General features: G+C 39.8%; 1 protein-coding gene across 2 annotated transcripts in view; it reads right to left on the reverse strand.

The window, feature by feature from the left end:
• Positions 1-990: 990 nt before the first annotated feature.
• The window catches only part of b4galt5 (beta-1,4-galactosyltransferase 5), a 45,286-nt gene continuing 19,369 nt past the window's right edge, over positions 991-26,907 (reverse strand). For both annotated transcript variants that reach the window (XM_088990863.1, XM_088990854.1), the window contains exons 2-9: positions 15,444-15,560; positions 15,231-15,344; positions 13,530-13,654; positions 11,228-11,344; positions 9,815-10,002; positions 9,612-9,734; positions 8,557-8,658; positions 991-7,291 (exon numbers count right to left, since the gene is read on the reverse strand). In XM_088990863.1, coding sequence (XP_088846989.1) covers positions 7,144-7,291; positions 8,557-8,658; positions 9,612-9,734; positions 9,815-10,002; positions 11,228-11,344; positions 13,530-13,654; positions 15,231-15,344; positions 15,444-15,560 — 1,034 coding nt within the window. In that variant the 3' untranslated portion in view covers positions 991-7,143. The remainder of the gene's footprint in view (positions 7,292-8,556; positions 8,659-9,611; positions 9,735-9,814; positions 10,003-11,227; positions 11,345-13,529; positions 13,655-15,230; positions 15,345-15,443; positions 15,561-26,907) is intronic.

The raw sequence follows: 26,907 nt of genomic DNA on the forward strand, positions 1-26,907 counted from the left end.
TGTGGCTTCCGCTGCTCACCCACAGAGAAACTCATCCTGTGGCTGTAAAGTGACCATGAGAGTTTTGAAAGGTGCTCATAAATACAATATATTATTATGATTATTATGAATATTATTATGATAAAAAGTCTCGGTAGCAGAGGCAAAAGTGCTTCAAACAACAAAGCAAATGCAGAAAAAGTGATCAGGATTGCACGATTGTCTGTAACATATTAGGCATTATCTTATTTTATGTCAACAGTTCTGTTATGCGCTTTGGTACAGCTGTTATGAAAATGCTATACAGTATACATGTAGATGAATTGATAATAATAATAATAATAATAATACATTACATTTTAAGCACCTTTCAAAGTTCTCAAGGACATTTTACAGTCACACACAAGTAATATAATAAATAAAATACAATCATAAATAGAATATAATAAATAAAATACAATTATAAATAGAAACAAGAGATTGTAAATGTCATGTTTTGGATAACAAAGTGGTGGCTTTCTCTCTGCTTATTGCGTGTCTGGCTTTTACTTTGACATGCAATCAAAATATGATTTGGAACATTTAAAAATGGAACCATCAACTAAATCAAATGGAAATGACAAGTGGTTGAAAATAAAAACACAGTTAGAGTCGCTGCATCTTTATTTTATTTTATTTTTTAATCGGTGTACTTTGACAATAACAATGATGGTATAAAAGAAAATCCCCATCATACAAATTTCAATAATCAAAAGTTAAATATGCCAATACACAAACAGATCCACATAAGGCTGACATCAAGTTTTGACGAGTGGCTGAGAGGGATTCAAATGAAAGGAAAATGCCCCTTAACAAACAGGGACATTGTCATGTCAATAATTTCATTCCTGAATAATTTAGCGGAGTCTGTTCCTTGACTTTAGTAGTTAAAATCCATAGAAAATAATTTGGTGATTTTAGAGCAAAGTGCGTCACTGGTTTGGGTGCCGCTATTATTTTTTTTTTGTTGCATTTAAAGCATGTGGTGTTTTTTGGCCTTATAGTGTAGCAGGCTCATCAACACGCAAGCTGCTGTCTGTCACCCTTAGAGATGTAGTGAGCGGAAAAAAAACCCAAAATAAAACAAAGGCAGGTGCCTATTTATGCCGTGACGTCTCGTAAATAGCAGCATCTTAGGTGAGTTGGGCCACATGAATGCAGAACGCAGCCGTCTGCAAGATTGAGAGGAATCAAAATTTGGGGGAGTGACAACACGTTTTTTTTTTTTTAAAGGACAACCGACGCCTGCGGACAAGTTGTGTCCATAATATGTAAAATCACTTCAAATGACTTTTACGGAGTGTATATTACAAATATTCCACAGCATATAGCTATATTTTACGTTTTAAGACTCACGCTGAATATTCAGGAAGTCTTTATTTTGGGTTGGTGATGTCACGTCAGGAACACCCCGGACTGAGAAAGCGGCACACAATGCATTTTGGGTACTTTTTTTTGGTCTGAAAACTTCGTGTTGATGGCGAAATTAGAAGGAAAACACATAAATAACGCGATGGTGAATCGTTGTGTGTTGCACCAAGACTACTATTTGATACTAGCAGACAAATCAGCCCATTTCCAACGGAGCTTGTGCGCCATCTTGTGCATTTTCTGGGACGCTACATTTCATTCCAGATGCCTCAAAATGACACAGAATTACTTCTTTAATCGATTGCAAACATTTTTGCTTTCCTCTCTTGAATCATATTCATAACTGGATGAGTAACAAGAAAGCATCTTCTCCAAATCTGAAGCCATTGTTTTGATTCTCGAGCAAGGCAAAAATGTCCTTGCGTGACGTCACGAACAAAGGGCCGGGACCTTTTCCAAGGTCATTTTGAAGTAGTTTTGGGACACTTTAACTCATTTTTATTGGTGTTTTGCATTTGACTAAAAATATAAGCCTGCTTGTTTTGGGTATTTTAGATGCTATAAAACGTTTTTCTGATGTCAGTTAGGAAACCAAAAAATGGTGTCGGTTGTCCTTTAAGTAAAAAAAAAAAAACGCTGTGGTGAGAAGCAGTGATGTAAATAAAAACATGGATGTCATCGCTATGTAAGTTAAATGGCACCCGCACCAGCCAAACCGCGCACAGAATCCTTGTTCCTTATGCTACCATCTGTAGTTAATTTAAGACCTTATAGATTTTCTAAAACACTACACACAACGATATTTACAATGATCTATAACTTGATATGCACTTATTGAAATTTAAATATTTTTGCTCGTAAAAAAAAAAATGGGAATAAACATTTTGAGTGAAAAAACACTGCAATAAATTAAGAAGCTTTTTAAGGCTGCCAGTTTTGTCAGATGCCCAAGTATGGTTCCTTCATTTAAACCAGCATAACATGGATCAGCAACCAGGCTTTGTCTTTGTCGAGACCATTTACAGTGTCTGTGTGTGTGTGTGCGTGTGCACGTGTATGTGTGTGTGTGTGCAGTTCCCACGGGGCAAATCCCTCGCACACCTGGTCCCCACCGTGTAGCAAAAACGTGTATGTGTGTGTGTTTGTGTGGACTGGCCAGCACGCTCGATCACCAACCGAAAAAAAAAAAAAAGTGTAAACCAGTCAGTCTAAACATGTTTAATTCATCAGAAGCTGGATGAAGCGGTTTGTTCTACATTATTGAAGACAAAGCCCAAGACTGACTATACACGACTCATTCGGTCTCTTCATGTACCTAAGCACCCTTTCACGTCAAATGATTTTGTAAATGCTCCTACAACCAAAACCATTTGGGTTTGTCTATTGAGCTTTTAATTTAATGCAACGTTGAAGTAAATCATATACAGTGTTTCATGTAAGTGTCAAGAAAAGAGAGAACCTGCTGAGTTACTCACAATCAGGCTCTTCTAAGTCATTATCAGTGCAGGGAAAAAAAATAAATAAACTACAAAACTTCAATTTGAGAAGGAGTGCAGTTCCACCTCTGGAGGGTTTCACCATTTCACTCAAACGCGCATGGAGAAGCTTTAATCTGTTACACGAATACTGTGACTTTTTACAACTGTCACTGAGCACCTCATTAGCGTTTTGTTAGGAGCTAAATATGCACTTTGACACCAAAGCAATCATCTCGTGATGGTTAAAAGCAGTTAAAAACAAAAATACTACGTCCAAGAACAAGCAAGTACAGTGGAACCTTTGTTTTTGTATACCCTAGATTTCCCATGAAATGTTTTTTGGGGACTATTTTTTTTTCTATGCCCATTGATTAAATATACCCAATTGCATAGGAAAGTTTCGCATATTCCACAATAAAAGCATTTACAAACAAATCAGAGCAAAATGCCACTAGTCCACTGAAAGTCAGACTTTCAAAATAAAAGCACGTTGTTTCATAACAGGCTCATCAGATTTTCTCGGTTCACATTTGGGGCTGTGTTGTGCTAAAAAAAAATCTGGGATATAATAGATTGAATGTGTTTGCCAAAAGGTGAAATGAATAGATACAAGCATAACTTCTTGTCATGCTTGTATATTGAAGGCGCTATTTTTTTTGACAGATGTTACGTTTATGTTACCCCAACTTGTCCGAGCGATGCCGAGCAGACCAGGAGGCTTATTTATAGCCTTGCGTTGTTCATAAAAGCGTGCTTACATTGTAAAATGCGCCTTAGATAAACTTTTTTTTTTTGGTCACGATATGTCAAAAGGCTCAGAATATTAACCATATGATTAATGAGGTGAGAAACATGATATAATCCCTCCCGACTAAAGATGCCATGAATAATAAAACTGTTCATTTATCCACAAGTCATTTGTACTTATTATTTCATATTGTTTGTGTCAATAATCTCTCTGTAGACTGTATTTTTGTTTCTACTTTTAGATGTCTGGAACGGATTACATTGGAATTGCGATTTTCTATGGAGAATGCTGTTTTGGTTTCATGAGAGATGAGATTTGAGTCAAGACTTTCTGGATTGATTTCATGAAAACACAGGTTCCACTGAAATGCTAAACTCTCCTCCCATTTGTAATGAAGTTTGTAGATGTACATACAACAAGAGGTATTAGATGGTGGCCATTTTTGGTAGTGGTAGCTACATGTCCTTCGAATTGCTTTAAAAAAAAGAGCTAAAGACTTTTGAGAAGACAGATTCCAACCAAGCTAGCATAATCGTCACTCTGTTTCAAAAGAGGTGCTCAATGAAAGAATTGGAAAGCTCACAATCAATTGCTTTTCCTGCGGTTGTCACACAAAATGGCGCCCTCAGACATGTCTGCTGAGCAGTTGAACACACACACCATCTGAAACGGGTCCCGGTTTGTTTCATCAGACCTTACGTCTGCGTGGAATAAAGCTGCTCTCAGGTATAAACACAGGATCCGAACCTCACAACACCCCCCCCCCCCACACACACACACACATACACATGACTACAAGATTCAGTGCTTCTAACACAGCCTGTCATACATCACATCATCATCAATCAGCACATCAACTGTCAAATCATCAAAAAAAAGACACATTGAGAAAATAATTCATAAGAAATCAAATAAATAGAAAGAGGACCAGCCTCATTGTGGGAACAGCAGTAATTCATCCCCCCAGCCCCCCAACTAAAAAAAATGACAACAAAAAATTATACAAGGCAATATGAGTGAAATGGAGTAGCTCTGTGACGAGAGGACAGCCAGTGAGAGCATGTCTCAATTTGTATTATTATAATAATTATTATTATTATTTGTATCAATTCATGGATCCATATATTTGGGTTGAGCTGGTAAACATGGCGCAAACTTAAGTCAAAGAAGGGCAATTATTTGATCGCTGACGACCAGCAGAACGTCAGCCGATGTCGATCCGCCATGTTGGACAAACAAGCTGACAGTTAGTAATCAACGAATGGATGCCTTAAAGGACAACCGACGTCTACGGACAAGTTGTGTCCATAATTTGAAAAATGGCTTAAAATGACTTCTACTGAGCGTATTTTACAAAGATTCCACCGCATATAGCTATATTTTACGTTTTAAGACTCGCAGGGAATATTCCGGAAGTCTTGTTTTTGAGTTGGTGACGAGTCCTCACCCTACGTCAGTGAAGGAACGCCCCTGACCGAAAAAAGGACACATTGTAGCAGTCCTTCCATCACGTCGATGCATTTTGCTGTACTTGTTTGGTCTGAAAACGTCATGTTGCACCAACAAGAGGCAGAAGAGGGCGACAAAGCTCCGTGTAAGGAATTAATCAGCCTGTGGAAACGGGCTGATTAATTCCTTACACGGAGCTTTGTCACCATTTTGTGCCTCTTTTTTTTGGGTGAGAGATTTTCCCTCAATGTTGCCTCAAAATGGCACATATAATTCTTTAATCGATTGCAAACATGTATGCTTTCCTCCTCAGAACTATTTGAATCATATTCATAACTGGATGAGTAACAAGAAAGCATATTCTCCGAATCTGAAGCCATTGTCTTGATTCTCCAGCAAGGCAAGACGTCTTGGGGTGACACCACGAACAAGGGGGCGGGACCTTCTGAAACTGGCCACTTGCGGGTTTATTTTTTTGCAGATTTTGGTTTTGCATTCAACTAAAAATATCATACTGCGTGTTTTGGGTATTTTAGATGCAATAAAACGTTTTTCTGATGTCAGTTAGGAAACAAAAAATGGTGTCGGTTGTCCCTTAAAGATTCCAATCTGCAAGAAAGACGTTTTTTTTTTAGTTTTTAGTTTTGAAATAATATTATGGAAGGCAGGCATCGATACAAATCTAAAGGTTTACAGTGGGGTGTGAGGAGTAGGGGTACATTAGGACAAATAGCTGAAAACAAACTCATGTAAACAACACCTGGACAGTGACAGCAATCAAGTATCTCTAGCTCCAGTTAGCTCATGTGAAAACGGAGGCGATCACACATACAAACAAACAATTGGGTCTGTGATTATACAAGGCAAACAAAATGGAGTCTGAAGTCAATCCTGTCACTCGCACTTTGATGACACGACAACTGGAGTCATACAAGCCATTAGCATAGGCTCTACCTTGCTAACATTCCTCTCAAGACAAGCACGCGAACATGCAGAGATTCTGAAAACGCATCCCTCTTCTTCACGCAGTGGCGCGTTAATTTAGGCAAAGATGCGGCGAACGCAAGCTTTGCATATCCGTCCGTCTCTGTCGTTTCAATGCCAGTGTATGCTAGCACTCGCGCTATTGCATCGGTACGGTGAGGCAGTCTGGTCAAAATTCATCTGCTGTGATATTACGGGTTTTATTGCTAACGGGACGAGAAGAAAACAACAACAAAACTCTCTACTACCCAACAGACACTCGCTGGCAGCCATTTACACCCAAAGCAACAGGATAAAGACAAATATCACAGTCTTCAAATGGTACGTTCACAGGGTAAAATAGAGTTGTAAGAAATTAGCAACGTATTAATATGACTCTAAATTTAGCGTCAACTATCTCATGTATAGATTGAACACTCTTTATAGTTCTTTTCATTTGTAGATTTTGGCATAACTTGCAGAACCAGCTGCAAGATCCCACGCGGTAATATGTGTGTGTGTGTGTGTGTGTGTGTGTGTGTGTGTGTGTGTGTGTGTACATGCACATATTTTCACAGGACTACTGCATTCATGTAAGAAGTGCAAAAGCAAAATAAGAGACCACGTCATCACTTTTTTTTTAAGTCAAACTGCTGCGCACGTGCAAGAGTGGCAAGTGTGTCTCACGGCCTATTTTGTAGAAATAATGTAAACTGAAGTGCAGTGATGAGTGAATCGCAGACTCAATGAAAGAAATGAATGACGAGATGGGTGTTGAAGGCCAAAATGGTGCAAAAGGCATGTGGACACTGAAGATTAGATAATCCCAGATGAGTGAATTGGTGGATTGTGGCACAAAAAAAGTGCAGCATTACCCCCCCCCCCCCCCACCCCGATTTTCTTGTATGATTTAGCCAGCACGCTTTTTGTTTGAGTCTCCGTTTTTTGTGTGTTTTTTTTCTCGTCTTTTTTTTTTTTGTTTTGCATACCCACAAAAGAAAGAAAGCACGAACAAACTAAAACGCTTTTTCAGCAGTGCCGCAACTGGTGAGATATGGCTGATGTCCCAGAGGACTTTTGATTTCCAGGTGGTTTCTCAGACCAGCTCTGCCAACATCAGTAGTCGGCTACAGGTGCAAGACTTCTGCTTAAGTTGACCGTGACGTTAGTGTACAGAGGCCTCTTGGACACTAGGGGGGAGTAGTTTAAGTTGTTCAGGCCATCCAATTTCTGCCTTTCCTTTGAGTGGCGGAGAAGACTATACCTGCGAGGGTGCAAACACACAATACATCATTTCCCCCCCCAAGGTATTTCAGCTTAACTTCTACAGTGAGGCCGTGACATGCGTTTTGCTTATGCATATACGTTTTTTTTTTCAAGTGAGGAGGTATCACACCCTTGACAAATGTATTGCACATTGAAGAGATTTTTAAGAACCTCTTGAATGTTTGCAAATTTTCTCGGAAAACTACTAGTTTAGCATCAGTGACGAGAAATTGTGTTTATAAATGAAATGTATTATTATTATTACCGTGTATATTAGCTAGCTAGCTACCTAACTATTTATTTGCTATCTATAAGCTATCCATTAGCTGTCTAGCTGGCTTGCTAGCTATCGAGCGAGCTATTTTTTAGCTATCTAGCTGGCTAGGTAGCTATCTATTAGCGACTGTATCCTGTGACTGTAAAGTGACCTTGAGTTTTGAATGGTGCTTCTAAATGAAATGTATTATTGTTATTAGTCTATATTAGCTAGCTAGCTACCCAACTATTTATTTGCTATCTATTAGCTGTCTAGCTGGCTTTCTAGCTATCTAGCTAGCTATCGTTTAGCTACCTAGCTGGCAAGGTAGCTATCTATTAGCGACCGTATCCTGTGACTGTAAAGTGACCTTGAGTTTTGAATGGTGCTTCTAAATGAAATGTATTATTGTTATTAGTCTATATTAGCTAGCTAGCTACCTAACTATTTATTTGCTATTAGCTGTCTAGCTGGCTTTCTAGCTATCTAGCTAGCTATCGTTTAGCTACCTAGCTGGCAAGGTAGCTATCTATTAGCGACCGTATCCTGTGACTGTAAAGTGACCTTGAGTTTTGAAAGGTGCTTCTAAATGAAATGTATTATTGTTATTAGTCTATATTAGCTAGCTAGCTACCTAACTATTTATTTGCTGTCTATTAGCTGTCTAGCTGGCTTTCTAGCTATCTAGCTAGCTATCGTTTAGCTACCTAGCTGGCTAGGTAGCTATCTATTAGCGACCGTATCCTGTGACTGTAAAGTGACCTTGAGAGTTTTGAAAGGTTCTGAAATGTATTATTATTATTACTGTATCTATTAGCAAGTTACTTAAGCGACTGGTCCCTACGCAGTTTGAAATATGTCACATGCAAAGTCTTGAAACAAGTTTGAATACCCTTCAAGTCACCGCTCGGGTTTTTCATGTGACTTGCTCACATGAGCCTAAGCTTCACTCCAATTAGAGAGTGGATGGAGGGTGTGCGTGCAAATGAGTTTAGCTTGCAACTGACCTCCCCAGGAACTGGACCTCTCCGCGATGGTGGTGTGGAATGGACATGTAGCGCCCCAGATCTCCGTGTGGTCTGCTTACGGTGTAATTGGCATACAGCACCCTACAAACATGATCGTCCATGCATAAATACTGCGGTGGTGACATTAATGACCATATGTTCATAAAATGCCTGCCAAGACTATGCGCTCATCCGGGCACACGAGTGGCGGACCGTCAAGGCCTGCAAGGCCTTCTCTGCTGGCCTAAAATATCTGATTCCCGGACTGATGTTAATTATATTTTGTCCATGAATTCTTATTAAATAATTCCAAAATGGCTTTCAGCTTCCTTTCATTACTTTTCTACTGTTGCACTGCTTCCAGATGTGTGTTTTTGTATTTAAGCATTTAACCAATCACATTTCAGCCATCATTTGTTACCAGGGTCATAAATCTACCTGGACGCCTTCACAATCAGTTCTGCGGGCCCTGTCGCGGTGTCAATGTCTATGTTGCTTTAACCAATCAGATTTCGAGTTGGTGCTCACAGGCCCGTCAAGAGTTTTCGCAAACTAGGATTGGTTAGTCACCAGTCAATCATAGTATCACTAGCCGCGAGTGACAAGAGCATGGCGTTAGCTAGCACACTGTATCGGTAGCGAGCTAGCCAGATAGCCAGCTAGCCAACTGTGGTGAAGGGAAAAGCCGAAAGAAAAAGAAGATTTGATTCAGAAAACCTTTATTCGTCCCACAACGACAGAAAGTGGTACTACTGAAGGCCTAGAGATGAAATTCATGGTTCGCCACTGCGGCAAACCATTATGGACGTATAAGCAGATCAAATCAATTCAAATCAGTAGCCAAAAACCAGCACGATGTGTGCACAGCTAGATGCGCTCAAAGCACGTGGAATGACAACTCTGGTACTATAAATGCAGGGGAGAGGAGGGATGGCACAAAATCTGCTTAGGCGGTTCATCGGTCTCTTGGACATACTTAATGTCACATTAGTCACTTGCCACAATTGGAGACTTTCAAAGGACTGTGTGCGTAGGTTGTGTGTCTCTGTTCTTACCTGTTCCAAAGGTCATCGTCCTCTCCTCCCCAGCCCCAGAACGCATTAGGAAATCCATTAATCGTATTGAACTCGCCCACTCTCAGGCCGCTGACACCGCCAAAGAACTCCTTATACGGAAGCCTTTGAGGAATAATCAGACGTATATTAAATGAATATTAAGCTTTATAAGAAAGTCCCAAGGAATCAGTGTCTGGACTCACATGTATGAGTACTTATCAAGCTTGACTGCAAAGTGTCTGGGCATGTCCGTGCAGCCATAGTAGTTCCTGTCATTCTCCATGAGGTGGTCCACATCATGGAAGACGAGACAGTCCCAGTCCAGATCTTTCATGGCCTCCTTGTAGCCCACGTTGAACAACATGGCTCGATTAAACGGCTCCGTGCCGGCCTGGATGGAACATCACCTGACCTATCAAGCTTAACTCTCAACTCAACTGTATTTATAGAGCACTTTAAAACAACCACCGCTGTATACAAAGTCCTGTACATATAAGTGAAGAGCGAAGTAAATAGAAAGCACAAAACAGTAATAATAATATTAATAATAATACATTTTATTTATAAGTGCCTTTAAAAAACTTCCAAGGTCACTTTACAGTCACGCGTTACGTTTTTTTTTCCGTGGGTGAGCAGCGGCAGCCACACGCGCCAGCGTTCACTTAACCCGGAATAACTCAGATAGAAAGATAGCTAGGTAGCTAATATCTAGCTAATAGCTAGCTAGCTATAAAGCTAATAGATAGCTAGATAGATAGCATCTATCTAGCCAGATAGCTAATATAGAGCAAATAGATAGATATCTAGGTAGCCAGCTAGATAGCCAGCTAATAGACAGCAAATATATTGCTAGCTAGGTAGCCAGCTAGATAGCTCGCCAGCTTATAGACAGAAAAGCAGCAAAAGCAGTAAGCAGTAAAACCATGATCAATTCTGAGACGACTTAACCAATTCACTGCCAGACGTGCAAAAAAGTATTCGCTCCTGTGCCAGGGTTTTTGTCATTGTCACTCAAATTCCAGGACCCACAAAATATTGAGTTTTAGGACTACATAAACATTCAATGAAGTGTAAGAAACCTTAGACTATCTTTGTTCATCAGAAAATAAGAGTTAATTCATAAATTATATGGGTCTGAAGTTAGATTAGCTTGAAATGAGGGCGGCTGTCCAAAATAAAATGAAATATTGGTTTGTATAGCACTTTAACAACAGCTGAAGCTGTAACGAGGCACTAACATGGAAAAAAAAGGAAATTGTGCCCTCTTGTGGAATGGAAAAAACATTGCCGGAGGTCTGGCCAGGGCTTTATCGGCACCCAAGCAAGAAAACACAAAACCCGAACTAATTTGGGAATGGCGCTCTACGTCATATTTTCAATTCCTGAATAAATTTGTGAATGGCAGTGAATGAGTTAATGATGGGCAGCGATGGAGCTTGCTGAATGTTTACTCGCAATCATTTGACTGATGCCATTATTACATTGCGTACGTTTTACAAAATGAATTGATGGAAAACGGTCAATTTCTCTTTTCCCCAACCTCCAATTTTCACCATAACATTTTGACATTTTGAGAGGTCTAAATGCTCGTACGAAAACATTTGATGCAAACATACCTGCTCAATAACATAAAAGCCAAACTGGAGCCTCTGTTTCTGCAGCACTGGCACGAGATGTCTCAGGAGGATGGGCAGATGCTCATGTCGGTTCCTGAATGGGACTAAGATTGCCACCTAAGGCGACAAAAGGTAGTCAAAGAGACACGAGTTGACATGCAGGTGGACACAGAACAGGAGAAAATCAATTCGATCTTATTTGCGCAATGACATTTGGCATTGAAAGGTGTTGTCATGCAAAAATCACATTTTCATCCTTCCTTTCAAACTGAACATAAAGCAAATACATGTTACATGAATGCAAAGCAAACACAGATAATAATAATAATAATACATTCAATCATTTCAAAACTCTCAAGGACACTTTACAGTCACAGGATAAGAACAAAAATGTTTTTCTGCGGGTGAGCAGCAGCAGCCAGACGCACCAGCGTTCAGTCAACCCAGAAGTAACTCACACACATTTAACTCAGAATTCCAACTTTTAACTAAAAATTATGAGTTTCAACTCAGAATTCCGACTTTTAACTCAGAATTCTGACTTTGAACTCAAAATTCCGACTTTTAAGTCAGAATTCCGACTTTTAACTCAGAATTCCGACTTTTAACTCTAACTTCTGACTTAACTCTGAATTCTGACTTTTAACTTTGAATTCCGAGTTTTAACCCAAAATTCCGACTTTTAAGTCAGAATTCTGACTTTTAACTCAGAATTCTGACTTTCAACTCAGAATTCTGACTTTTAACTCAAAATTCCGACTTTTAACTCAGAATTACGACTTTTATCTCAAAATTCCGACTTTGAACTCAAAATTCCGACTTTGAACTCAGAATTCCGACTTTGAACTCAGAATTCCGACTTTGAACTCAAAATTCCGACTTTTAAGTCAAAATTCCAACTTTTAACTCAGAATTCCGACTTTTAACTCTAACTTAACTCTGAATTCTGACTTTTAACGTTGAATTCCGAGTTTTAACGCAAAATTCTGACTTTTAACTCAAAATTCCGACTTTTAACTCAGAATTCTGACTTTTAACTCAGAATTCTGACTTTTAACTCAAAATTCCGACTTTTAACTCAAAATTCCGACTTTTAACTCAGAATTCCGACTTTTAACTCAGAATTCCGACTTTTAACTCAGAATTCCGACTTTTAACTCTGAATTCCGAGTTTTAACCCAAAATTCCGACTTTTAACCCAAAATTCCAACTTTTAACTCAGAATTCTGACTTTTAACTCAAAATTCCGACTTTTAACTCAGAATTCCCACGTAATTCTAACTTCCAATTTTTAACTCTGAATTCCGACTTTTAACTCAGAATTCTGACTTTTAACTCAGAATTCTGACTTTTAACTCAAAATTCCGACTTTTAACTCAAAATTCCGACTTTTAACTCAAAATTCCGACTTTTAACTCAGAATTCCGACTTTTAACTCTGAATTCCGACTTTTAACCCAAAATTCCGACTTTTAACTCAAAATTCCAACTTTTAACTCAGAATTCTGACTTTTAACTCAAAATTCCGACTTTTAACTCAGAATTCCCACTTAATTCTAACTTCCAATTTTTAACTCTGAATTCCGACTTTTAACTCAGAATTCTGACTTTTATCTCAGAATTCCGACTTTTATCTCAAAATTTCGACTTTTAATTCTGAATTCCGACTTTTAACTCAAAATTCCGACTTTTATCTCAAAATTCCGACTTTTAACTCAAAATTCCAATTTTTAACTCAGAATTCTGATGAAAGAAGAAAGACCAAGCTTTCTGACGCTGCATGGAATGTTCATGTAGTCCTAAAACTCAATACTCTCCAGGTCCTGCAATTGGAGCGAGAACGACAAAAACCGTGGCACCGGAGCGGACACATTTCTGCACATCGTCTGACAGTCAACGAGTCAATAAGTAGCGTATTGTGAGTTGAAAGAGCCAAGCTTGTTCTATAGGAGAGCAAATATAAAGATTTGTTTGTCAGCGCACCCTACTGGGTCATTCATTAGCCCTCTGAGACATATGGATGGTATTCAGGAGTGTTGGACACAAGCAAAGAGTAGACTTCTTTGTCACATTATTGAAAAAAAAAAAAGACTTCTAAGCAAACCACAAGATCAATTCAATGCCTTGAGAATACAATGAGAGGAATGACTGAGGATATTCACAGGCATGCCCCTTTTTTTTTAGCGTTTCAACTTGTCGAGATTCAAGTGAAAGCATACTGACAGAGAAAGTCGAGTGTGGTCATCAGAGGCGCGACTGCGGGCATTTTGGCAAATGCTCCTCCGCACAGTGCGGTGACATACCTTCCAGCGAGGTAAACAGTCTTTGGGCTTCCAGTGGCCTCCTGGGGCAATAGTAGTCTCTTGCAGCAGTGATCGCTCCACATCCTCCAGTGACACCTCACTCATATTCACCTCCAATCTACCCTCTGTGTTTGCAGGACAAAAAAACACGGATTATATAATACGAAATAGCGGAATGACAAAAAGCTTAATGATTACAACGAGTGGTAAGAGAAGAGGCGCGTAGGAGAGGGGAAAAAGAGCAATGTGTTGGAAACGCTTTAATGGTTGAGCGCTCAGAAGCATAATTAGGCACATGAAGCTATTCCCTGCAATGATTTAACGTTTGTATAAATCAGGGGAGTCAAAGTATTTTTTTTGCCGTGGGCCACATTGTAGTTAAAGGACAACCGACACCATTTTTTTCGTTTCCTAACTGACATCAGAAAAACGTTTTATAGCATCTAAAATACCCAAAACATGCAGGCTGATATTTTTAGTCAAATGCAAAACACCAATACAAATGAGTTAAAGTGGCCCAAAACTACTTCAAAATGACCCCGGAAGGACCCAAAAGGTCCCGCCCCCTTGTTCGTGACGTCACGCAAGGACATTTTGCTCTAGAATAAAAACAATGGCTTCAGATTCGGAGAAGATGCTTTCTTGTTACTCATCCAGTCATGAATATGATTCAAATAGTTCTGAAGAGGAAAGCATCAATGTTTGCAACCGATTAAAGAAGTCCTTCCTGATCATTTTGAGGTGTCTGGACTCCAATGTACACATACACATACACATATACACATACGCGCACACACACACGCGCGTAGCAGCGCACCCACACACGTTTCACATATTGAAAAAAATATTGAAAGCGCGGGTGCCGACTAGCAGGTAACGAGGATCTCGTGAATATTTGTGATCGGGAAATAAAATTACCCATATCATTAACAATTTGGACCACATATCATATTCGGCATAATATACATATACAGTGAGACCTCAACTTACAAACACCTTATCTTACAAACTTTTCGTCTTAAGAACCTCTAATTTATGAAAATTAAACCTTATAATAAGCACTATTTTCATAATACACACCCACCACGGCTGGCGGAGTGATCTTCGCCGGAAGCACACGACCGAACAGCGCTCCAGCCGGCGCTACTTTGCACACCCCCTCTCATTGAATGCACACGTCGATCGCCTACTTGGAACTTTTTGCTGATAATTTTACTATGATGGGACCGAAAAAAACCCCACAACGCACTGTATTTCTTTCATTACAATACAATAGCACATTTATTATACATAGAATAAGGTATGTTGTGTGTAGTTTTAAGGCTTATTTAGTTAAAAACTATATTTTATGAAAACCCGGGAACGGATTATTCCCATTTTAATGGTTTCCTATGGGAATTTTTTTTTTTGAGATACACACTTTTCGCCTTACACACTCTGTCTGGGAACCAATTAAGTTCGTAAGTTGAGGTCTCACTGTAACATTAATGATCATTTTTCGATCTGAAAGTCACACGAAATTGAATTATAGTTCAGCTGATGAAATCCGAGTTCTAAAATTCTTATCAATTCCCATCCTCTACCCCCGTGACACCAAAATAATAGTGGAAAATGGGACCATAATGGGACCGGCAATAAAATAAAATACCCCTGACAGCAAACATTTGCGGACAGCTAAAACAAAATAAACAATGAACTTACTCATAGAGGGTAGTTTCTCAGGGCAAACTTGTGAGTGGAGGTACATGAAGCCCTCAGGGAGGTATGCGGTGGGAGGGGCATCACTCTCACTCATGTTAAAGTCATAAGAGTAATCTGGAAACAGGCACGGATGTGTCTTAGAAACTATAATTCGTAAAAGAGTGATCCACAATCCTCCTGGGCCTCAGTGTAGAAAGATGTACGGTTCAATACCTGTGCCATTGCTGTAGGCACCTCTCACCACCTGCTCCAGGACCTGAGCACCGATATTCTTCACATTTTCTCTGATCCGGATCCCTCTGGCTTGGACCATGAACACGTACTCGTTCACTGTGGAAAGAGACACAGAAGAATGTTACATTTGGGCTACTATTTATTGCGTTTTGTCCAAGCACATTCAAGGAACAATTAAGATGAGATAACCTTTATTAGTCTCACAATGGAGACATTCCCAATTTACAGAAGCAAAGTTATGAAAGGAAGAGGAAAACAAAAATAAGAACAAATTATATAATAATAATAATAATACATTTGATTTCAAAGCGCCTTTCAAAACTCTCAGTCACTTTTCAGTCACAGGATCGGGTTTTCTGCGGGTGAGAAGCGGCAGCCACATACACAAGCGTTCACTTAACCCCGAAATAATTCAAATAGATAGAAAGATAGCCAGATAGCCAATAGATGACCAGCTAGACAGTAGCTAACTAGCCATATAGCTAATAAATAGCCAGCTACATAGCGAGCTAGTTGGACAGATAGCCAATAGATAACAAATAGATAGCCAGCTAGACAGTTAGCTAACTAGCTAGATAGCCATGTAGTTAATAAATAGCCAGCTACATAGCTACATGTGCTAATATGCCAAGATGATTAGAAGTTTTGAAACTTTGAGCGGATACATTTACTTAACATTTAATGAATTACAAGGCAGTGTTTGGTTGCAACAATACGGGAAGGAGAGAAAAAGTCTCCTTTCAATGTTTACTTGCACAAATTTTAAAACAGGGCAAAAAGGCTAAACTTTTGTGAAGATATAGTTCATGCTGATTTGGATGCCAGAGCCTACAAAAGTCCATCAAAGTGAACCAAAGTCTGACATTTTCTTTACGGATACAGTAATATGTAGATGTAACGATTGCTCCACATTTTTTTTTCATTTGACATAAGCATTCTCATTGCCAAATGTAATTTTTACAGGGTTTATTTTATACATACGCCTAGAATGAATTCCTCTCATTTCTGCTTTGTGTTAAACCAAGCATTATTTTGACCTACACAATACAAAATCTAGTGTTTAAAATAAAAACAGAAACTAAATGAGTCAGCTGACCGAAAGATGCCGCTGATTTTTTTTTCTGCCTTGGTGACGAAATGAAGGGAATTTCCTGAACTTGCGTGGTGGTGGTGGGCGGGGCAATAAGGAACCAAAATGGAAAGGATGAATGAATTGACAGCTTGGGACGGTCGTAATTTAATTTCAGTGGTCCCTTGTCAGGAAACATGCATTCATCTACTGACTGAGTTATCAATAATGATTTGTAATAGAGGGAGAAATGGGCACGGACATGATAAAACAAAAAAACGTATGCTTCAGTTGTTCTATCAGTTGATGGAATACCAGATACAAACTCACAGATGGACTGATTGGCCAAATGTTGAGCAAGGACACATTCACATTATTGTGGAGGGCAAAAATCATCAAGTCTACAGATTTCAGTCAGATATTTTCAATATGAAAGAATCAGAGCAGGGAAACAAATGGCGGAAAAAGAGGTACAATAAGAGCGGCAATGGTCTTATAGTAGTAAACTGTTTCCGAAGACAGCAGTTAAAGGAGATCTACGTCCCTATCGTCTATCGCAACTTTTAACACATGGTTCTGAATAGGGGTGGAACGAGACATCTATTTAATCAATGTATCCATGTATCTGCCCCGCAATTGAGCTACATCGACTGTCTTCGAGCACATGGAGAACAATAGCATATGAGACTACTTGCCCACAACTCTGAACAGTGTTTTGACCACTTAGAGAGTTTGTTTCACGAGGAAATATATGCTAGCACCAAACTGCTAGAGTTGAATTGCTTCTTCTGTGAACCTGCCACTTAGCCCGATCCCTCGACCACTAATCCAGAGCGAGCAATCCCGACATGATACACACCCCTTGATGAATGCATGTGCATGTAATTGTCCATGTGCGTGTGAGTAATACCATTACTCTATAAATTCGTAGGATGTGATTTGTCTTCAGTAATCGTATTCCCGTTTCCATCCAATTCATCTTGTTCAGCACAAAGTGCCTACTTGGCAGGACGAGACACTCGAGGTGAAACAGCGACTTTGACAGAAGTTCATCAAAAGGGAATGGGAGAAGATACAGGACAGACATTCCCCACCTTACGAATGAGATACGTTCCGAGCGGTCGTTCGTCAGGTGAATTTCAACCTAAGTTGCTTCAGTGCTATATTTTCTATGAAACAGTGGGAAAATAAATTAACAGCTACTATAGTACGACAACATATATCCTTGGATCTTCAGTAAGCCATTACTGAAGCTGCTGGCATGTTATTACTAAATTACGTGCCAGCAGCCATTACTTTTTGTGATGCATCGCGTCCTCCTGGAGCGTCAACTGGGAAGAGGTATTTCCTCCCCGCCCACATACTCTACGCAGCCAATCATACGCAAGCTCAGCGTATCTGGGCCTGAACTCGTTGGCAACACTTCAGCTAGCCGGGCGCTGATTGGACAGCCTTGTTGTACGTCGCGTTAACATGCAGCCCTTGAAACCTCTAAAGCCGGGGTGTCAAAGTCATTTTTTTGCCGCGGGCCACATTGTAGTTATGGTTTCCTCTTGAGGGCCGTTATGAATTTGGGGAAGCCATTAGAATGTTTAATCCCCTCCACATATAACATATAGAGCGCATAACAAATTAATGAATAACTAGTTATCAAATCTGAAGTCAAGAATAATGACTGTTATTGTAGCTTACATCAAAAATATGAAATTTTGGTGAGGATTTTAGAAAGCATCATAGAATTTCTCAAGTTTGTTTTGCTTTCGCGAGCCGAAAAGAATGATGTGGCGGGCCGGATTTGTCCCCCGGGGCCTTGACTTTGACACCTGTGCTCTAAAGTGTCTATGTGCATGCGAGTGCGTGTAGCACAGTACGCAGCCAATCACAAGAGAGCTCGGCTGGAAAAAGGCGGGCATTACAATAATCAAATTTACAGCATCTCTGTCCGAACACTTACTGCACCTGCAAAAATATTCGTATGGACCGTTATTCACAACTCGAATGTTCGTAAATTGGGCAGGGTCTGTACATGTGTATCCAAGAATGACTATGTGAATATGTCACATTCCAATACACTCCCAAAAATAATCGCACCCCCTTGAACACCACAGTTAAAATCACTCTAGTTGATGTCACTCTGTGATGCCATATGATGGAAAATATGCTTAGAGACTTTTGGCATGTGACCCAATCCTGCAGGCAACCAACCTACTTTGACAAGTGTCCTTCCTATGCCTGCCAAGAGATGCTACTCCTGCTACTACATACAAGTGTGCAACTTGACAAATTTATTTCGGAATTGAAAACATGACGTAGAGCGTTATTCACGAAGTTGTTTGGGTTTTGTTTTTTCATGCTGAGGTGCCGATAAAGCGCTGGCCAAACCTCTAGCAATGTTTCTTTCCCACAAGGGGGCAGCATTTTCCGTTTTTCCATGTTAGCGCTTTGTTCCAGCTTCAGCTGTTGTTAAAGCGCCATATAAACCAATATGTGTATGTATTGCATTGTATTTTGGACAGCTGCCCTCATTTCGAGTTCATATAACTCCAGACCCATATAATTTAGGAGTTAACTCTTTTTTGATGAAAGACAAGAGTCTTAGGTTTCTTACGCTGCATTGAATGTTTATGTAGCCCAAAAACTTAATATACTGTGGGTCCTGGAATTCGAGTGACAATGACAAAAACCCTGGCACTGGAGTGGACACATTTTTCCATGTCTGGCAGTGAATGAGAGAAAAAAAATATGGGACAGCTAACAATGCTGATGAACAGACCAAATTATATGCCGCCACTCAACAAAATGTCAGATGGGACAGGCTACAGCTAATCTGCCAAATTAATGAGGAAAAGCGGTATACAAAATGGAGGGTCCATTTTATGACAGTCAAGCCTGAAACCTCTTCAACAATAAACATTATCGCAGTAAAGCAGACAGAATGATGCATTAACTCGTTTAACCTGGTGAAGGTCACTCTATTCCAGGTAGAGCTGGGTGGTGACAAAATATATTGCCAAGACAATAGATAACATTTTATCAGGTCACTTATTTTACAATTGTCTTTTTGTTAGGCGCATCAAACCACATGAAATTAATCCGTCAAATAAGCTTGATTTGAGGGACAAAGGCTTTCCAACAATTAACAATTTTATGGCATTAAAGTGGCACATATCCAAACTTTAAGGAAAACAATCGCAGGGAATTTAGGAGACAACATAAATACAGCAGTACAGATGCAGCTATATATTCCTGTGTACTGTTATCATGACATAAAAATCCCATTGATTCACAGCCCATTGCTGCATAGGGATGCATTTGAGGGTTTTTGAGGTTGCGACTAATCAACAACACATTCCATACAATCTTTCATTATTGTCAGAGGTCACACAACCCTTTAATTGATTCAAATGTCTACAGCGGGTGACTTTGGTGTCATGCTGCATATTTCCATAGCACAGTAAGTAAAGCATAAAGGCCTGGTCATTGTCACGTTTTCCTTGAAAAATTGTGGGCAGTCCACTAAAAGCACAGTGACTGTATTCATTCAAGGGTTGAATTTGCGGTAAGTCCTCTTGCAGGAAACAGTCAACATTTGAATCAATTTCCAGCAAAGCAGCAGAGACGGATCACTGTGGAATGAAGTACAGTGAGACCTCAACTTACGAACTTAATTGGTTCCCAGACAGAGTGTGTAAGGCGAAAAGTGTGTATCTCAAAAAACAATTTCCCATAGGAAAACATTAAAATGGGAATAATCCGTTTTTTTATTACCTTTTTGATGGTCGTTGATGGCTTATGGAAGGACGGTCACCTTCCATAAGGACTGTTGGTAACCTCTGATGCTGTTCGGTCGTGTGCTTCCGCCGAAGATCACTCCGCCAGCCGTGGTGGGTGTGTATTATGAAAATTATAATTAAAATTTTCTTACGCTCTTACGAAAATTAAAAAAAATATTATTATAAGGTTTAATTTTCATAAATCTGACGTTTGTAAGACGAAAAGTTTGTAAGATAAGGTGTTTGTAAGTTGAGGTCTCACTGTAATGGTGAGTGTGAGGAATTGGGGGCGACAAACATTGACAACGTCGACAAGATAAGGTAACACTGAACACTGGCATAGTGATGTGCATGGAACGATATCCAATACAACACAATATTATCATAATATGAACCTCACAATGTGATAATCAGAATCAGACACATCTTTATTGGCCAAGTATGTTGAATACACAAGGGATTTGTCTTCGGTAATACACGCTACACTCGTATCATCATAAACAAGGACATAACAAATACGGAAGAACATTCCATAATGTAAAGTAACTGTTGTGCGGTGGTACCACTGACAACTGTGACAGCAGACCAAAGTGATCAGTCTGAAGCTTTTCATTGAACCTTTTTAAAGTGACCAGTAACAGTAATTGTCGTAAAATACGTTTGCTATTATGCAGATGTCATCGAGTGCTTTAAAGTGTCTGGTGCTGTGGACTATAGATCACTGACAGTGGTTCAAGTAAGGACAGAGCTGGAACTACAATGACTTTAGCGGCAATGCTGTTCGGTTACTGTTTTGGGAGTTCATTGCAAGAGGAAAGAAGCTGTTTATCAAGGACAACCGCCATTTTTTTTGTTTCCTAACTGACATGAGAAAAATGTTTGATAGCATCTAAAATACCCAAAAGACGCAGGCTGATATTTTTAGTCAAATGCAAAACACCAATAGAAATGAGTTAAAGTGTCCCAAAACTACTTCAAAATGACCTTGGGATGGTGAGTTTCAGAAGGTCCCATCCCTTTGTTCGTGACGTCACGCCTTGCTCTAGAATCAAAACAATGGCTTCAGATTCGGAGAAGATGCTTTCTTGTTACTCATCCAGTTATGAATATGATTCAAATAGTTCTGAAGAGGAAAGCATAGATGTTTGTAATCGATTAAAGAAGTCCTTCCTGATCATTCTGAGGCGTCTGGACTCCAATGTAGCGTCCTGGAAAATGCACAAGATGGCACCCAAGCTCCATTGGAAATGTGCTGATTTGTCTGCTGGGAATTTGTGTCAACTAGTATCAAATAGTAGTCTTGGTACAACACACGATTCACCATCGTGTTATTTATGTGTTTTCCTTCTAATTTCACCATCAACACGGATCAGCACGAATTTTTCAGACCAAACAAAGTACCCAAAATGCATTGTGCGACGCATTCTTGGTCAGGGGCGTGCGTTCCAGACACGTCACGGTAGGTATCGTCACCAACTCAAAAACAAGACTTCCTGAATATTCAGCGAGAGTCTTAAAATGTAAAATATAGCTATATGCGGTGGAATCTTTGTAAAATACGCTCAGTAGAAGTCATTTGAAGTTGTTTTACAAATTATGGACACAACTTGTCCGGGGCGTTGGTTGTCCTTTAAGTGTCTGCTGGATTTGGTGCGCATGGATCTGTAGCGCCTGCCTGATGGGAGTAGCGAGTAAAATATGTCTGTGCAGTGTCTCCTATCTATCCATCCAACTACCTACCTACCTACCAACCTACCTACACAACCACCCAACCCATGTATCCATCCATCCATCCATCAATCAATCTTTAGTCCAGATGACGGGTGAAAAAACCTCTTCCATGAAGTAGCGGGTAAAGGTGGTGGGCAGGGTGTGAGGGGTCCAGTAGAATTTTCCATGCCTTCGTCTTGAGTTATTGTGGTGTCCAAGTTATCAAGAGTAGGAATGGAGGTATTGTGGGAGGTTAGTGCTGTTATTAAAAAACTAGTAAAAACATTACTGGCATAATATAAAACGGGCGTGGTACTGAGAACAAGCAAACAGTCCACATGCTAAACCTGCTCTTCCCTTGATCTCTCTCTCTCTGGCTCTCTCACTGCCTGTATAATGTCATTTGCAACCCCACTGAGTCATTGAACAACCTAAAAGGAGTGAATACCATTTTATGTTGACAATTTCCGACTGAGGCTCAGCAAGAAGTTATCAAAATAGAAAAATCCAAACCACCAGGGAAAAAAAAATTAACCCCCTCCTAGCCGCAGCTTTATTTTTCCTCTGAAAGGCAATTAACTCCACATTGATAGCTCAGCAGTGCTAAGTGATCAGCTTCACGCTGCTCGCTCACTGATAAGAGCTGAAAGGCAGTTTTCCTTCCTGTATGCACACACACAGTGACACAAGCACATGGCCTATACATGCACTCTCAGCTTGCATGGATTAAAGCTGTCACTCTGAAAAAAGGGACATTTTTACTGTCACTGCATATCAGTGATGCCAACAGACACCTGGGTAGTGGATTAACCAGAGTTTCAATGTTCGCTGTGAACAGCGAATGAGTGTTATGTCAGAGTCGTAACAAAATTAATGGCACCCATCAGCGAGGTGACAGTCTAAATTGGCCACAGCGCATTTCAACATCTCATAGGAATGTCAAAAGTTGACGCAAATCATTAGCACACAATTTAACTCCAATAGCAATGATAATTTGAATGTATTACTCTCCAGGGGTCGCTGACGATACATATGTTGACGGTTATGTATTTCTGGGAAAGTTTATATTCAAACAAGCATGTAATGTATGCCACCGTTAAAAACAAACCATTATTAATCTTCCCGAAAGGCGACAAGGCTGTTATTGCCTTGTTTAAGCTTCGGTAAGTGATGTCGAGAAACTCTGAGGCTGGAATGGATCAATATACGTACACATGCAGAAGTGCGCGCGCACGCACACACGCGCGCACACGCACGCACGCACACACGCGCGCACACGCACGCACGCGCAGCTATCGATCAGTGTAAAAATGCACTCCTTGTTTTCCTTTTTTATTTTGCGGCGGCATGATAGTCATACCTTAATCCTGCAAATTTAGAATGCACATGATCCCAATGTTTCACGGGAACCCATTTTGTCATTCAGAGGGTTTCAACACTTAACCATATTAAAAATATATGTACAGTGTACAGTCTTACGAACGCTTTAGCTAATTAACTTTTCGCCTTACGAATGTTAAATTTGCGAGAATATAATCTTGGCATATGAACTATTTTTCGGGAAACACACGGAGCGCCACAATGGCTGGCGGACTAGTTTTCGGCGGAAGAACAACACACCACACGGCTGAACAGCGCCACTGTAGCTGCCGGACTACTTTTCCACATCCCCTTTCTCTGAGTGCATACGTCGCTTGTCTTCAAAGATTTGTTATCACGGATACTTTTGCTGTTATGGGACTGAAAAAGACCCCATCACTGGCTAGTGTTCATTCGAAGAGGACACAAAACAAAATTACGGTCGAGCAGAAGAAGGAGATCCTCATGAAACACGAACAAGGTGTGCGTTTGTGTGACTTAGCGGGCCAGTACCAGAATGCTAAGTCGACCATTGCTACCATCCTTCGGAACAAATAAGCTTTTAAAGGGGCGTGTTGTTTCAGCAACGGTCTCAGGCAATAGAAGAGGTTGAAAAACTTCTCTTAATTTGGATTAACGAAAAGCAGCTTGCTGGCGACAACGTGAGTGAAGCAATTATCACCGAGAAAGCACGGCACATTCACTCAGATATCATCAAGAGGCAACCTGGAAGTTCATCATCTATTGATTTCAAGGCCAGCCACGGATGGTTCGAGAACTTTAAGCGTTGTACATGGATTCACAGTGTCATTCGTCATGAGGCAGCCAGTTTTGACGATAAAGCTGACGGAGCTTACAATGGAGTGTTTAATGAGATGAGACCGGCCTTTTTTGGAAAAAGATACCTAACCGGGCTTTCATTACACAGGAAGAGAAGTCCGTCCTTGGGCATAAGCCTATGAAAGATAGGCTAACCCTCCTTCCTACAGTCCTTATGGAATGTGACTCTCCCTCCCACTCAATTCCATCAAGTCATCAACGACCATCACAAAGGTAAATAAAACGACTTTATTATAAAGTACAGTTTATTTCTTTAATTACAATACCATACCACATTTATTAAACATAAACATATGTATATTTTGGGTAGTTTTAAGGCTTATTTAGAAGAAAAATTTGTTTTATGGGGACCTGGGAATGGATTATTGTCATTTTAATGGTTTCCCAAGTGAAATTAATGTTTGGAATACACACTTTTCGCCTTACACACACTTTCTGGGAACCAATTAAGTTTGTAAGCTTAGGCATCGCTGTATCCGTGAATGAAATGCTGTAGCTTGTGGTAAAAACAAGTTGCAAGTGACATTCATTCAGTTAAATGGACCAATTCCAGTGAATGACATCAAGTGCCGCCTTTCAATATATCCCCATTTTGGGATTTATTGCATTCATTGAAGACCCTGTCCTCTTTCTAGAACAACCCGTATGTCATCCTTGAGTGATAAGATGCTTGGCGCAGCACCCATACAGAGGAAATGTGTGGCTATAATAACTTGAAAGATGGGGTTTGCTCTCATTCACTTTAATGGATTCCATGAGATGTTCAACGCTCATAAAAATTCACATATATCCACAAGATTCACTATTTCAACCATTGGTACATGGTAAAATGATATTCCAGAACAATTTATGTGTACAGTATAGTGTACAGGAATAGGGAACCTTCATATCAACCCTATCACAATTTACTGTATTTACTTATAATTTCTGAATGGTCTGAATGTGCAATTTATAAATTATTGTTCAGTTGAAGTAAATGAATCAAGATGATCTTTCTCCTTCTCAGAGGAACGAGTGGGGCCTTCCTTGCCAGTACTTCATATTATTATGGAAATAGAACAGAGGTAAAGCTACATGTGATGGTATATTGCCATCATTCTAGCGTCTGGGAAGATGTTTTTGTATTTCTGTGACACCCTCTCCACTAAACAAGTTGATCTAGCTTGCAATGGCATTTATGGTCCAACCCCAAAGACATTTCCCTATGCTCATAAGAGTCTTCAATTTGTTTATACGTGGCTATGAAGCTGAATTCAATTGGAAAAAGTGAAAACCTGAGTAAACCGCAGAACATCATTGATGATGGAATCAATGGCACAAAGGAGGCCTTAAAAAGACATTTCTTCTTTGTGTGGTTAACGTGACATAGAGGACGTAGTCGTAATCGTAGTCACATGACAGTCATACGTGGATCACGGGAGTCCTTGTGAAAAAAATTGAGCAAAAGGGCTATACTTGAAAGGGCACTAAATGAAGCCAAAGTACAGCAAAATATGAAACAAGACTTTAACGAACGTCTGCAAATGTTTGATTAACACACTTAAGACTATCAGGTTGGGGAAAAAAAAAATAATTCTTTTGCATGTACTAGTAATTGTTAACATCCGATTCAGTCCATACTGAAGCAATTAAGACCACCTTTTAACTGTGTCTTTTGCTACCCTAAATAATGGAAAATGTTTGATAATGTGCCATGTTGTTGACTTGCAACTCGTCCAGGACTCGTCCAGCCTGCCTCATGCCAAAAGTCAGCTGGGATAGTCTCCAGCTCATACAGCAAGCAGTCCAGAAAACGGATAGCTATAACAGGTTCTAAATACAAGCCAGAAGAAGTGCATACCGTATTTGTTTAATCAAACTTCACTTAAGTATTCGGATTAAATGTTCCAGAAGCATTCTGCAATGTCTACCTTTACGGTTCCACCATAGCCACTAGATCAAAGGCATTTTTTTTTTCTTTGTTCAACAATTAAAACATCAGATAATTAAAATTCACTGAGTGTGGGGCTCAACTGATCTCAAGTTTATTTATATCACATTTTGACACAGCCATTGCTGCATGCGAGTTTTACTCTCCATGGAGTAAAACTCAAGACAGTCAAAACAGAAAACTAATAACACATTCATATTCATCAACCAATTACATATGATCATTAACAAAATCATTCAATGAATCAATGCCTCAATCAACACTACACTAACAAAAATACAATGCAGCAGACACCAGGCAAAATGTCAAAGCTGAATCAAAAGCTATAGAATAAAAATTTCTTAAAATGAGTTTTAAAGATGGAACGATCGGGGTCTTCCTAAAATTATATGCAAGGTTATTCCGAAGGGAGGGACTGGCAAACGAAAATACTTTATTCTTCCCGAGGCTCCGCTTAGTTCTCGGTACTTCCAGTAATGTCTGGTCCGCAGACCTGAGGGACCGGGCAGGTTCAGTGGAGTCCAGTAGCTCCGAGTTAGATGTTGTCAGACATTTCATATATTTAAAAGCGAATACAAGTCTAAAAAGGAGCCCCAACTGGTTAAGGAGGCAGTGAAGTAGGGAGAAGAGCACCAGTTAGAAGGCAAGTAGCAGGTTTAAGTGGCAAGTGGCAGTATTTTGGACCAACTGGAAATGCTTGAGGGAGCATTGTTTGAACGGAAATAACCAAAGACATCATTACTGTTGTGCTGTTTAGAAAGG

This window comes from Hippocampus bargibanti, linkage group LG01, assembly GCF_051943395.1.
Source record: "Hippocampus bargibanti isolate YZ-2025 linkage group LG01, ASM5194339v1, whole genome shotgun sequence".
NCBI classification, from domain to species: Eukaryota; Metazoa; Chordata; class Actinopteri; order Syngnathiformes; family Syngnathidae; genus Hippocampus; species Hippocampus bargibanti.